The sequence below is a fragment of the Glycine max genome, chromosome 17 (assembly GCF_000004515.6).
Source record: "Glycine max cultivar Williams 82 chromosome 17, Glycine_max_v4.0, whole genome shotgun sequence".
In the NCBI taxonomy this organism is placed as follows: domain Eukaryota; kingdom Viridiplantae; phylum Streptophyta; class Magnoliopsida; order Fabales; family Fabaceae; genus Glycine; species Glycine max.
The window spans coordinates 32,007,882-32,022,920 of record NC_038253.2 but is presented as its reverse complement, the minus strand read 5'-3'; the positions used below and the strand labels follow the sequence as shown (position 1 = coordinate 32,022,920).

Sequence of the window (15,039 nt, the reverse complement as noted above, 5' to 3'; positions counted from 1 at the left end):
GAAGAAACATGGCATTAAATCAATTTCACATAATGTTTGACATCCCAAAGCATGGTAGTTAAAAGCAATTGTTCAGTAGGCCATAATGTTTACATCATTTCACATGCCAGTGAAGCTTTCAAAATATACAACTACATATCCTAATATCAAAATGCAACAAAAAATGTTTCTTCGGTTTTCTTCATCAGCAACCTTCAAACTCAGCAACTTTCAAAATGCAACAAAAAATGGGTCTTCAGTTTTCTTTATACTGCATCATCTTTATCAGCAACCTTCCTTTGTTTGGCTCTTGTTATGGTTAGCTTATTCCTTGCTATTGGTGGAACAATAGTTGCAGGGACCTACATGCAAATGCCAAACATGAATAATTGTAATATATAAAAATGGAGTGCTGCAACAAATTAGGTTGAGATAAAACTACTTTGTTGTGAAAAATATTTACCATCAACTCCATGTCACTATCTTGTGACAAATGAGGCTGAGATAAATTAATCTCCACCGGATCTTGTTGAACATGAGCAGCAACTTCTTCAGCCTCATTCAAAGCTTGTTCATCTTAAGATAATAGGTGGTCATCCTCATTTGAAGTTGATGGTGCAACATATTTCTTTGGCCTAACAGGAACTCCACTACTTCTAATGTTATGATTGGTTTGGCCACACCTTCCACATGTAAACTCAACCAATTTCCTCTTTAGCTTATGTCCTGTGACATTGTCCTCATCTACAGATCTCCTTCTATTTTTCTTGGGTCTTCCTCTTTGGACCCTTTTATGTGGTGGAACAAGGTGTGTATACTGTGTGTCTGGGCCCAATATTGTGGTCCTTGGACTGGTTCAATAAAATGCTGGTATGTCTTATTATAAGCTTCTATTGAAAGCCGCTCATGACACATGTCCTCAGGCTTCCATCCTTTGTGAGTTATTGTTGCAATGGCATGTTGGCATGGCATCCCTACATCAAAGTTGTAAAATCAGCACACATGTAGGTTAGGAATGAAAAAAAAAACTATAAAGAACACAACCTGTTAGTTGCCATACTCCACAAGTGCATGTCCATTCAGCTAAATTGACCTCAACCTTATTCCCCCACATGTGGACCTCATATCTCAGGCTCATGTTATCACCACACCAAATGGGAGTCCATTGATTAGCAAAATGAAATTCTTTTTCTAGTCTTTTATACTGCACTGGACATAATGGTCCAGGCTTTCCAGAAAGTTTAATCTTGCGGGCAGCCATGGTTCTCATGATATAACTTCTAATTTCTTCAAGCATTGTGATAATAGGCTTGCATCTATACTGCAGAATTCTGGAATTGAATACCTCACAAGTGTTGTTGCATATATTGTCCACCTTGGGTACTGTACTGAAGTGGGCTTTTGTCCATGCTTGTTTGGGCCATTTATTCAAATACTCCCAAGCCTGGCAGTTGATTGTCTTCAAATGGGCCATATGGCCTTCAAACTCAGCAACAGTAGTGGATTTTGCACATTGCCACACAATTCCTTTAAGTTCTTTGCTTTTCCATTGCTTTGTAAATTTTTTACAAAGATGCAAGACATAGAATCTATGAGGTGCACCAGACATGACTTCCTGTAAAGCTGGAATAAGTCCCTGAAAAATTGCAGCAAAGTAGTAAATACTTCTGGACTAGTCCCTAACTTATGTCATTAACTTCAATTAAATACCTAACTTATGATAACAATTTCAAATCACACCATGTCATACCTTTTGCATGTCTGACATGAAATTCCACCCATTCTGTATGTAATCCCCAAGATCTTTATGCAACAAAGTTAAAAACCATTTCCAATTGTCTTTGTTCTCAATGTCCACAACAACATAAGCAATAACAAAGATGTGGTTATTGCCATCAAGCCCAACAGCAGAGAGCAAGTTTCCTCCAAATGCACTCTTTAGGAAACATCCATCTAGACCTATGAATGGTCTACATCCAGCAACAAACCCCTTCTTACAGCCAGCAAGACAAATATATAACCTCTGAAATTGTGGTGGACCTTCTGGGCTTGGCACTATGTTGATCTTAACTGTTGATCCAGGATTGCTCCTCAATAATTCATGTGCATAATCAAATACTTTGACATATTGTTTCCTCTCATTCCCTTCCACTAGTTGCTTTGCTTCTTTCATGGCTCTCCACATCTTTGTAACTTCAATGTGCACTCCAAACTCTTGCTTGAAATATTCCAAAGCTTCAACACATTTAAGGGTTGGTTGCATTCTGAGTTTGCCCTCAAGTTTACTGACCACCCACTGTCTATTTGCTTGTTTGTTGCTCACTTCTCTGCAGCAATTATGGTTATGCTTAAATGTCTTTATCTGAAAAGAGTTTCTAACTTCATTCTTTGCACAGTAGATTTCCCAATCACAAAATGCCTTATTGCATTTTGCTCTAGCCCTCTGTTTATCATTCTTCTTCCACTTGAACTCCCTGCCCGTCAATATGCTATACTCCCTCAAAGCATATTTAAATTCATCTAGAGTACCAAACTCCATCCCTAATTCCAACTTCTGTTCACCAACTCCATTACTTTGACTATATTGAGGATAAACTTCAACATCCTCATCTTCATCCTCACTACTAATGGGGATATTAAGCTCCTCTGAATAATAACCATCTGCCTCAACTTCAGCTTCAACTTCATTCATCATACAAGAGAAATTTATAAATCACTCATCACTGTCAACTTCCTTTTCCTCCTTACTATCAGCAACATCTCTCTCTCCACCACCAGCATCTCTTTGCTCACCAGCATCAACATCCCTCTGCTCACTACCATCTCTTTGCTCACCGGCATCAGTATCCCTATGCTCACTAGCATCTCTCTGCTCACCAGCATCAACATCCCTCTGCTCACCAGCATCCCTCTGCTCACCAGCATCTCTCTGCTCTCCAGCACCAACATGCTCACCAGCACCAACATTTGCATCAATGGTGATCAAGTAAAAATTAATCATATTCATTAATCATGGTAACCATGTCGGACCAAGTACAGATGAATTAAAACTTACCTTCCTCATGGCCAACAACAGGTACATCATCTAAATCATCCTCATTCTCAACAGCTTTTGGAATTGGATCACATTCCAAGTACAACATCTGTGGGACTTCTTCTAAAATTGGATCTACTTCATGATGAAAATAAACATTTATCTCATTCTCATTTTCAAAAGCATCCCTAACTAAGTGTAATATATCTCCATCAGTTGTACAACTCCTTAACCCATTATTAAAATCTAAGTCTTTATCAATCAACCAAAAACATTCTCCTATATTGCTATACTTCTTACAAGCTTTCACCAGATCATATAAGATAAATGCATTCAGGCAATATGCAGATATATCCTCCCAAACATCAAATTCTCCGCCTATATATTCAACCTTTCCATCACTGGCACGTGGAGTGAATCTTCCTCCATGGTGCAATACTAAAGTTATATTGTCATTCATTCTACACAATCAGAAACCACAAACATTGTCATATATTAGGAAATAAAAAACCTACCTCAAACTCAAACATAGGCACATCACACAACAACATGCAATGTCATCTATAAAAACAGAGCATCATAAACGAAAATAATAAAGGATCATAAACCTCCCTACGAAGCGCGAAGACAATGCAAATGAAACCCCTTGAACATATAAAACCCCAAATCAAACCACCAAAATAATGCAAACATATTGAACGCAAAAAAACCACTAACCTGACAAAAAGCGCGAACCCTCACAATCACGAGAATGCAGGGGAGGGAAGAGCAAACCGCAAACAGTTAAAAAACCCTACAAACAGTAAGACAGTGAAAGGGAAAATGGGTTTACTTCATTTTTGATTTCTTTTTAACCTAATTTTTCAATTCAGTCCTTGCCTTGCCACATAGGATTGCTGACTTGGACTCAAACTTGCCACATTGGGATGCTTAAGTGGACTGAGGTTTGCCAAATAGACATTTGACTAACGGAGGAAATTAGATTTTAACAGCAGAGACTTATTTGCATAACGGAGGTAAAGTTAGGGACTATTATGAATTAAAATTTAAGTCGGGGACTAATATGCAAACTGGTTACAATCTCAGGGACTAAATTGCCTATTCACTCAATTAAAAACACAAGCAAGTGCAATTAAAATTCTAATAGTAGTAACTTTAGAAACAAGAGAATATGTATAAAAGAAATCTACACCTTTTATTTATTTACAACCAATCACAACAAATCTTGCCTTAAATTTTTCTATAGATCCATCAATTCTTAATTTGTTTTGGAAAATCCACTTACAACCTATACTTTTACAACCAGAGGGAAGATTAGTAAGAAATCAAGTTTTAAGAGAACTCATTTCATCATTAATAGCTTCTTTCCAAACAAGTGCATCAATAGACTTCATGGTTTTACCATAAGTTTTAGGATCATCTTCAAGTAGAAAAGAGCAAAATTCAGAACCAAAATCCTTAACTTTTTTAGATCTTTTGCTCCTCCTAGGTTGAAAAACATTGTCCTTATTAGCATTACTACAAGATGATAAATTAGAACAAGAAGTATCACAAACAAATTTAGACAATTTATTTTTCAAAGTAAAAATATTTTCAAAGAAAGTGACATTTCTAGATTCCATAATAATATCATTAGAAATTTCAGACACTTCTGAATTAACAACCAATAATCTATAAGTAGTACTATGCAAAGAATATCTAACAAAAACACAATCAACAATTTTTGTTCCAATTTTTCTTTTCTTATTAATAGGGATGTTATCCTTTGCAAGACACCCCCACACTTTAAAATATTTCAGATTTGGTTCTCTTTTTCTCTGTAACTCATAAGGGGTTTTTTCAAAAAATTTATAAGGCACCTATTAAGAATATGACATGCAGAATATAAAGTTTTACCCCCACATATTTTTTTTGGCAAACCATAAATTACAAGCATAGCATTTACCGTATCAAGCAAGGTACAATTCTTTCTTTCCGCAATACTATTAGATTGAGGAGCATACGGAGGTGTCACTTTATGAATAATACCATACATTTCACAAAAAATACTCATGTCTAAATATGTGTATTCTCCATATCTATCAGAACATAAAATTTTAATTTTTATTTCTAATTGATTTTTTACTTCTGTTTTATATACTTTAAACTTATCAAACAACTCACTTTTGTGATTGACTAAATACACATAACAATATTTGGAGAAATAATAAAGTATCTCAATTACCACCACATGTTAATACATCATTACTATCACATACATCACTATGAACCAATTCAAGCAAGTTAATTTCTCTTTTAATGCATGTAGTAAAACCCTTTCTAGGCCGCTTTGCTTGAATACATGTTTCACATTTTTGTTTTAAATCAATAGAAGCTTTAGGAATACGATTAAGAGACATCATTCTTTTAATAGAATTCAAATTCACATGTCCAAGCCTAACACGCCACCTATCAAAACATTCAACATTTGCAACAAAAGAAGAAATGCTAAATATTTTATTAATAGAAAGAGGCATAAGACTTAACTTGAACAAACCATCACAAATGTAGCATTTACCAATGTGTAGCAACAAAATACTTACAACAACAACGTTAAAAAACAGAAAATAAAAAATGAGCAACAAATTTTCTAATGTTAAAGACTTGTAACGTTCACAAAGAAAATTCACCAAGTAAAAGATAATTTCCTAAAATATAGGAATAGAAGTAGTGGGATGTTTCTAGTTTCTCACAAAAACTAATTCTAAAAATATTTTATCTTTAAAAAATATAATTGATAAAGAAAATATATTTTAATTTTAAATTTTAAATTATAAGAAAACATTTTCCAACAATCTCCCACTAATTTAAAATTAAAGAAATGAAATAATACAATAAAAACATTTTCAATGGAGCATAATACATTACGTTTTCACCCATAAATTTTTTAGACTTACTAGAACAGAACTCAAACATATCCATGATACATATTTTGATAAAATAAAATGTTACAACAAAAAAGATTATGTAAGAAAAAAATGGTTTTTCTATAAGACTATTAGAAAAAATAAAATAAAAAAAAAAAAATAAATGAAAAGAAGGTGCAAAGCCTTAAACTAAATAACAAAACAACATGACCAAAATAAATTTAGAATATGACAGAACATGAATTAACAATACAATAAACAAAAAGGAAAATAATTTTAAGGAAAAAATTGTAAATAACCTGGATTGAAGAGCCCAAAAGCTATCCTAAAAAAAAAAGTCTCACTGCATTGACAAAAAAATCTGATTGATTGTATTCCTCTTCTAAGATAAGACAATCCATTGGTTCCGATCGTATATAGCGAAAGGATACATGAACCTTCTGAATACCAATGTTCTTGCTAAAAAAAATAGTATTTTATATAAAAAGGAAGAGAAAAAAATAGTATTTTATACAAAAAGGAAGAGAAAAAATTTGCAGAAAAAAGACAAATTGATTTTCTACTTGTATTTCTAGCTAAAGGAAAAAAGAAATATATATAAGCACAACCCAAGTGTAATATCTTAAAGGTAAAAAAGATCTTGGTAAGTGCACCATTTAAAAAATTGTAGCACCTTGAATGCTAACAAATCAAAACAAATAAAGATAACCCCAACGTGCAAGTGCAACGTGCGAGGAGAAAAAATCTTCAAACTAATTATAGTTGAACTAATCACTAGCTTAAAAAATCTTGTTATGTTAAAAATCAAAATAGAATAAATATTTATTTTATAAAAACAAAATTAATATAAATAATATATTTTTATAAATTTTAAATTATAAAACAAATATTTACTAAAATGCCCAACCTGTTATAAAATTCCCAACTGTGAAATTCTTGAATAAACCCACCAACAATGAAAAGAATTCTAGCATAAACTTCCAACATTAAGATTTTAGTATTACAGACATGAGCATCTAAAACCACACAAAATACCAATTTCATCCAGATTATTGTGTTGTATGCCATCTAATTATCCAATAGAAAACAAAAAAAAAAAATAGAAGCATAATATTAATAGATACATTATCATTCTAAAGAAAAACACAAATATTGTAGATGATAACATGTAATTTGATCTCAAAATGCAAAGTAAACCTGAATATAGTTCAGACTTCAGACACAAATCCAAAACTATTAGTAGTTTTTGGTATTCATCCGAGACAGTGAACATATCCAAAATGACTGTCTCACCTCTCAAATTGCGCCACCTCAAATTAAAACTACCATACAACCGGCTAAGCTAACACATTATGAACAGGTTTCCATTGTAGGATTTCAACCATTAGAACAATATGTCTAGCTTCACTATAAGTCAAGCCATAAAAAGGCTCTTGCTAAACAACTGAAATCAACTAGCCTTTGATATTTCATCAATGATATCCGAGACGACGTTGTCCATGTCCAGATCCTTCATTCTTTTAAATGGACGCTTCATATCCTGAAACAAAGATATAGTTTGTAAACAACGTATGATTGTTTCAGCTGACATATTTAAAGAAATTGGAATTCTCTTTCCCTCTCTAAACTCATTTTCTTGTGAAGAAATAAATACTCAATTAAACAGAGGTATATATCCTAATAACTTATGTTGGAGGACAATGGTTTAAAACAAATCCCTTCTATAGCCGTCACAGATAATAAACAATATAGCACACTAGTTCCAAAATATAGCTCATTACCAACAGAGTGATGAACTTTTTGCCGCTCCCTTCTTGCCGTATTTCAAAACAACCTTTTCTTGGCTGTTCATTGATTTGAAAAAAAAAAAGGAGTCATAGTTGGATCGATCAGTCTATACCAAATTACTTAGGCAACAAAGCTTAATCAAATAATATCATATGAAACTCAACAATCATTCTCATTGTTCAGAAGTCTTAAAATGACCCTGAACTGTATGTACACAGTACAACAGTGCGTTCTCTAACTCAATTTTTTAAACCAGTAAACTTTTCAAAGCCAGTCTCACCAAAATATGCAGTGACCTTCATACATTGTTAGGTCCCTTCAGCTTTAAAATAAGGTTTTCAAAAATGGTTTGCAACCACAATTGTAGTCGCAACATCAAGGTTCTTAAGGATCTCTGCAACCACAACATTTTATCCACAATTTTTCAAAATATCAAGGATCATAACAAAACTGCAACCCCAACTGTGGTCACCATTTAAAAAGATTGCTTAAAAACAAGGTTACATTCGATTTCCCGTGTGGATAGAAATGACTAGTAAACAAAACACTGCAAATTATGAAATAACAACAATTTGAAAAATAGATCAATGACCTGAAAAGTCTTCCAAGGGTCAGTGAAAGTGTGAAACAACATAACATGATCAACAGTTATATCTTCTTTCTTAGCATACCTTCTCAGGGTTCAGAATCACAGTGATTCCAATGTCTGCCTTCTCTAGTCCTTTTTTCACCTGATTGGCCCTCGTCTTGAATGAGTTGCATTGCTTGCTGAGGCATAAAACAAAATTAACACATCCAAAATATAATATGACAGAAAACATCAACAATGAGAATAATAATAATAGTTTCACCAACGCATAAATAGAGCAAATCCTTTAAGCTTAGCAAACGAACCAAGTAACAACAACAAATACTTATTGACCTCTCTTACAAGTGTTCAACAATATTACATAAAATAAAATTTGGAAAAAATAAAAGTAACCACATATCATAACAAGCATTTTCTTGCATCCCAGTTTTTTTCTCTCCTTTTTCATTTAATCCCCAAATATTACTGTACATAAAATTCATTTCTTTTGTAACAGAGAGCAAGTACTTTTAATAGGAGGTAATTTTATTCAAATGGGATAAATTGGGTTCAAACTGGAGACCGCTAATTAAGTGAAAATAAAACAAAACCCGAAGTTTTCGGTGGTGTCTAGGTCATTGTTAAATTTTTTTCTTCCTTAAAGACATTCGGTAAATAAAATCTTGATTAAGTTATTTCAAATATTAAAATAATAATAAATAAATAAATAAGCACACACATTCAGAGAGTACACAGACAAAAAGAAACATTGTAATAACTAGGGGAAACCTCTCTAAAGTTTTTAAATAATAAAAAAATAGAAATTAAATATAATTAATAAAAAATATAAAATAAAAAACTAATAATATAAAAGTTGTGAACAATTAATGTAAATTAAAAAAAATTAAGAAATGATTTAAAACTAAAATTGTCCAATAAATAAAAATGGAGAATGATTAGTGGATAGTTACTTAATTAGGTCAGTTTTAATCTATATAATTAATCTATATAATTAAAGAGAATTAATTATCATTACTATTTTAATATTATTAAGAATAAGGATAAAATATCTAAAGATGTAAAAACCAAAAACAATTACATAAAATTGTATTCCCGTATAGATATTATTTTTTTATTTTTGCTTTTCATAAAAAAGTAGAAAAAAAGAGGAGAGACGAACCAGTGTTCAACGACGATGGTTTTGTTCGAAGCGTCTAGAACGTTCTCAGAGGCGTCTCCTTCTTCGACTTTGTTCTCACTCTCAACGACAGTTTCGCTTTCTTTTTCTTTCTTTTTCTGCTGCTTAGAAGCAACTTTGGCCTTCTTCGCCTTCCTCTTCTCCTCCGACGCCGGCGGAGCCACCTCGGCGGCTCGCGCTGCCGCCGCACGAGTGACTCTCATAGGCGCCGCCGCCGCCGCAGCTCCCTCCGCTTTGCGCTTCGCCGGTGGCATTTTTGGAAATGAGAAATGGAAAAGAGAGAAAATTGTAATTTTGCGAAGCGCTCGTTGTGTCAGAGAGGAACATTTTTATAATTAGTGAAAGAAAAGGAGGAGGGCTTATAAAATGTGAAGCGGCAATAATGAATTTATTTATTTTTATCATTTAACATTTAATTTAATGTTGCCCAATAGTAATAAACTAAAGAATGCATTTAAAACTGTGGATTTTATCATAAATAAATATGGATTACTAAATTAAAGAATGTATTAAAACTATGGGTTTTTATCTTGTTTTTTTAATAAATATAAGTCAATAATAATTAAATAATGTATTTGAAACTATGAATTGTATCACTTATAATAAATATACAGATCAATAATAATTAAATAATGTATGATAGTTACAGTTTTTAACAAATTTTTTTAATATTTATAATTGATTAAAATTTATTAAAAATATAAAATTAAAAAAATAATCTTTAAATAATAAAAGAGATTCATAAAATTTATGATTCTCAATAAAATTTTCTTAATTACAGATCATGTATTCAAAATAATATTGCTAGATTTATTTTAAAAAATGTTACCAGCACTTTTCAAAAAATATTTTATACAGTAAACTAAATAGAAATCAGTTTAATGTAATTTCTAAAGTAAACATGATCAAAATCAATAAATTTATTGTATAAAATTATTTGTAATTAAATGATAAATGTCAAATGTATATATATCTTTTTCTGTTAAATGAATACTACTAGTATGTTATTACTAATTTTTTCAAAAAGTATATTTTTATTATTAACTAAATTTTATTTTAATATTTATGTATAATCTAAAGCAACAATTTTATATTATTTTTTAATCATAAATCATTATTTAAATTATTTTAAAATAATTATTTTAAAAAAATCAATAAATTTATCATACATAATACATAATAAATTATGATTGAATAAATATATAAATTCTTTTATATTATTAGTACATATCTTTTTATCAGATTTATATATTTTAAAATAATCAATAAATTTATCATGCATAATGAGTTATGATTGAATAATTATGTAAAAAAAATTACATTACTTTTTTCTATTTAAAATTATTAAAAATTTTGTGAATCTTATTCATTATTTAATAAAGTATAATTAAATTTTATAGTTTTTGATAAATTTTAAATTCATAATTGAGAATGTATTACCAGCGTCTTAACTTTATTATCCATCCATCATTTTCCTTTTCGAGTATTTCTTTGTTACCGCGCATGTGGGGGTACTGAACGAACGGTGTGGATCGGTTGTGAGTGAGATGGACGGTGATGATGGGGGAGTTGGAAATGGTTTCTGTAGTGATTGCACAGTGGTCGAATTGGATGGAAAGGGGTACTTACTACGTGCGGTTTGCCTCCCCTAAACTCGGTAATAATTGTTAATAGGGGAAAAAAAGTGCTATATTTATTCTCAATTAGAATTAAAATTAAATTTTCATAATTACTAAAAAAATATTAAATGTACACTCTTTTAAATATATTTTATTTTATTTTATTAGTTGAAACTTATTAATTATCAAAATGTGTGAATCAACTTGTGTGGACACGAATAAATCCAAAAACTTATTAAAGGATAAGAAATTTCTTCATTTGTAATAATAAAAAATAATTAATTTTACACCAACTAACATTAATCATTAATATAAGTATTATAATAATAACATAAATAATTACACAATTGTACTTTAACTAGCTTAAAATTATAATTTATATACATGAGAAAATTACCGAGGGAAGGGGCTCAATTAAATAGAATACTAATATATTTGAAGGTGTGTTGTAACACTTTTATAGTAGTATGTTTAAGTAGTTTTTTTAATGCTTAAAGGAGAATTATCATAATCTACATTTTGTTATTTAATGGTCTATAGTTAATGTGTTCTATTTCTAACATTTAATTATTTAATGTATTTTTATACTTGAAGATTTTTTATTACGGCACATTTAATACTTAGTTAATGGATTATCATCACTTTTTTTTATCACAACAGTATTCGTATGAAATAGTTTCTATCAACAGTAATGATTAATTTTTAACAATAACGTGAATACACATAAGATAAGTATTCGTATGAAATAGTCTTTATGAACAGTATGATCAATCTTTGTTGGTAATGTTCATCATAACTAACGCATTCTATTTCCAACATTAATTTTTTAAATGCAAATTAATTTTAGTGATTGAAAAGTCTTCATTGTATTTATTCCTTAAAAAATGTTGTATTTTTAAAAGATTGAGAGAAATATTTTCTTGGTTAACTATATATATATATATATATATATATATATATATACTTACAAAAGTGAAAAGAGAAAGTGTTGAAAATGTTTAATTGAGAGTTGTCTTCAAGCTATGTATTTAATTTTGTATGTATAAATTTATGAATTTAATTTTATAGTATATGAATAAGTTATTTCTAAATCTATCAATTTCATAATTAAATTATTTGTCAATGAAAAAATATATTATATATAACAATGAAATTATTATAAAGTTGAAAATTTAAAAGAAAAAATTGTTAAGAAGTTAATAAATTCATTGACTAAATTAATACAAAAAGACCATTTAACATGAAATTGAAAAATTCAAAAAATCAAATCATATGCATGTAACCTTTTAATAATATAGACCAAATTATTCCTTAAACCAAATTATTCCTTAAAAAAAAAATAAAGACTAAAATGTTATGAGGTCAATAAATTCATTGATTAAGTTAATATATAAAGACGAATTTAACATGAAATTGGAAAATACTTATATTATATGCATGTATTTTTTTTTTTGCTGAATGATTATATGCATGTAACCCTTTAAGAATGAAATTAACAGGGTATCACTTTCGAAAACTATATATTTAATTTTATTTTAATTTGAACATTAGTTATTAAACATAAAACTAATATATTAAATTTCTTATATTTCTATATAAATGTTTTTTAATTTTTTTGAATTATTCTTAAAAAAATACTTATTGGTAAAGTATATTTAATGTCACTATTTAATTTCAAAATATAATTGAAAAATAAAATTTAATTTAAATTTTGTCCATTGCACGTTCTAAAGTGCTACTCTGTATAAAGTCATATTACCAAAAATAAGAAAGTGGAAATAATAAAGTTTAGTATGATGAAATAATTAAATAATAAATTTATATTTTTACTCTTTTCCATATTATTATTTTAAAAATATATAAAATTTATTGAACATGAATATATCGTATTTTTTCTTATTTTTTTTCAGTTAACCAACTCGATCACTCCAAAAGTTAAGTGATATATAAAAGGTCAAAATAAAAGTTTTGTTCTTATCAATATTTTTTGTTTCAATTTAGTCTCTTAAGTTTAATTTTTTTTTACTTTGGTTCGATAAAATACTTATGTTAGATCAATATGATCAATTTGTTAGTTTATATCTCACCAACTTAGTCAATTTGATGATATGTGAGATGCCAATCATCCAAAATTAATGTCATTAGTGTCAAATTTAAAATGCTAAATAACAGATACACTATAAGTGGACCACGACTAAAATGGGAGAGTGGAATAGGTCTTGCACGGTGGAAAATATTTTTGAACCGTATTATTAAAATGAAGGACTGGATGTGGGAGGGTGCATCAGAGTGAGAAAGTAGCATATAATTTTATTCTTTAAATAAAATTGCAAATATAAACTTCAATACTTGCTTCAAAATTCATCTCCAAATGGCCCAAATAATATATTGGTGAAAGGAAGAAAAAAATATATATAAGAAATTTAACTTTTTATGCTTAAGGAACCAAATTGAAAAAAAATAAAAAATAAGAGACCAAAATTTTATTATTCTATTTTAGCCTACATAAATTCCTCTAGTAATGCTATCAAAGGTATTTCAATCATCAACTTGTAATTCTTTTAAATGTGTTTCTATTGTTTGTTCAGGTTTGCATGATGGTTTTTGATGGTGATTGTACAAGTGAGTTAAATTTGCTGTGATAATAATATGTTGTTTTACATTATTTCATTTAAATATTAAATGGATTAATATATTAACTTTAGTGTTGCTAAATTTAATGAGGCTCTACAGGTACTCTTATAATATAATATGAGTTAATTTAGGCTTCATTTCTTTTGCAATGCTGTCATAAAGATATTTCCATAATATATATAGATTTTCCGTGTTCAAATTAATCTATGTGAACTTACAACTAATTATTTAATCAATTAAAGCTAAAGGCACATCTTAAGAGAAGCAAATCAATGCGCATATTGGCTTGCAAAGCATGGCTCTGCCAATTCAGATCCTTTCACAACTTGGAATAGCTGTCTCCAGCATCTGCAACTTTCTGTTTTTGCAGGTGCAGTGGGTCAAGTTTACATTCGTTCTTAGTTTTTCCTTTGGGTTGTTTGTTTCTTGTTTTCTTCATTGATAAAAAAAAAGGTAAACAAGCATAACAAGATGATGTTACGTGCAATATTATCCTTTGACATTTTTCTAACCCTATTTATCACATACATTACTCGAAATTTTACTAGTGATAGTTAATTATATTTCTTCTTTTTTGTGGAAAAATAATAGAAAGAGCACAAAATTTGCTTGAGCCAAGAAGCAATTATAGGAAAGTTGATTAATTGAGACATAGACACTTAATTAAGAGAATATAATGTTGGTAAATATTTGTATTTTAATTTAAAATTTATAAATATATATTAATTATATTAATTCTATTTTATAAAATAAAATATTTATTTTAGATATTCTTAAGATTTTGTTTTAATGAGTCAAGAGGGGAAAACCAGAGTCAAAGATTGGATTTGTGAAACCAACTAAATTCAATGTCTTTCTTTGACTCTACACTCTACTTGAATAAAGGGTTTTGCCTCCGAAGCTAACAGCCGCTAAGCAGAGGAGAAGCTAAGCTATACAAAGCAGTCTAGACTAAACGAACAACATGGGACTCAAAGAAGGATCAATCCATTTTCATCTCTCCCTTAGAAGGGAAATCAGATCCATTCTATAGGTCCTGGCGATGATTGCCATATCATTTATAACCGGCGTGTGGTTATTGTGGACAATACTGGTAAGGTAGTAGTTCTATAAGAGTACGGTATTTGTAAAACCTTTCTACTTACCAGCTATTCCAGAATGGAATGAGCCTGTACCGTAATGAGTGAAGGCTGTTCTAAGAGAAAATCCAGAGGCCAAGAGTTCTGACTTTCGAATCAAAGAAGCGCAACAATTTGTTAAGGTTGTTTTGATACCTCTAAGTTGTTATCTAACGGTCATATTTTTCAACGGTC

General features: G+C 29.8%; 2 protein-coding genes across 2 annotated transcripts; both read right to left on the bottom strand.

Moving 5' to 3' along the window:
- Positions 1 to 245: 245 nt before the first annotated feature.
- LOC106796689 (uncharacterized) lies at positions 246 to 2,671 on the bottom strand. The gene is made up of 4 exons (XM_041011417.1): positions 1,730 to 2,671; positions 1,024 to 1,615; positions 443 to 555; positions 246 to 341 (listed from the first exon to the last, which is right to left on the bottom strand). Exons 1-4 carry the CDS (start codon positions 2,669 to 2,671, stop codon positions 246 to 248), a joined length of 1,743 nt encoding a protein of 580 aa, XP_040867351.1.
- A 4,400-nt stretch (positions 2,672 to 7,071) lies between these two features.
- On the bottom strand, positions 7,072 to 9,809 carry LOC100818149 (selenoprotein H). Its single transcript, XM_003549173.5, has 4 exons — positions 9,456 to 9,809; positions 8,379 to 8,475; positions 7,701 to 7,763; positions 7,072 to 7,459 (listed from the first exon to the last, which is right to left on the bottom strand). The coding sequence occupies exons 1-4, from the start codon at positions 9,725 to 9,727 to the stop codon at positions 7,370 to 7,372; spliced, it is 522 nt and encodes a 173-aa protein (XP_003549221.1). The 5' UTR covers positions 9,728 to 9,809; the 3' UTR covers positions 7,072 to 7,369.
- Between the last annotated feature and the right edge of the window lie 5,230 nt (positions 9,810 to 15,039).

What these genes read in the sequence shown, in the direction of transcription:
- LOC106796689 (XM_041011417.1), bottom strand. Translation starts at nt 2,671, where the DNA reads ATGAATGAAGTTGAAGCTGAAGTTGAGGCAGATGGTTATTATTCAGAG. An exon ending in TGGAGTATGGCAACTAACAG is followed by an intron (nt 556 to 1,023) that starts GTTGTGTTCTTT and finishes TATTATCTTAAG; the next exon opens with ATGAACAAGCTTTGAATGAG. An exon ending in ATAGTGACATGGAGTTGATG is followed by an intron (nt 342 to 442) that starts GTAAATATTTTT and finishes ATTTGCATGTAG; the next exon opens with GTCCCTGCAACTATTGTTCC.
- LOC100818149 (XM_003549173.5), bottom strand. Translation starts at nt 9,727, where the DNA reads ATGCCACCGGCGAAGCGCAAAGCGGAGGGAGCTGCGGCGGCGGCGGCG. An exon ending in ACCATCGTCGTTGAACACTG is followed by an intron (nt 8,476 to 9,455) that starts GTTCGTCTCTCC and finishes TTTATGCCTCAG; the next exon opens with CAAGCAATGCAACTCATTCA. An exon ending in AAAAGTTCATCACTCTGTTG is followed by an intron (nt 7,460 to 7,700) that starts GTAATGAGCTAT and finishes TCTTTGTTTCAG; the next exon opens with GATATGAAGCGTCCATTTAA.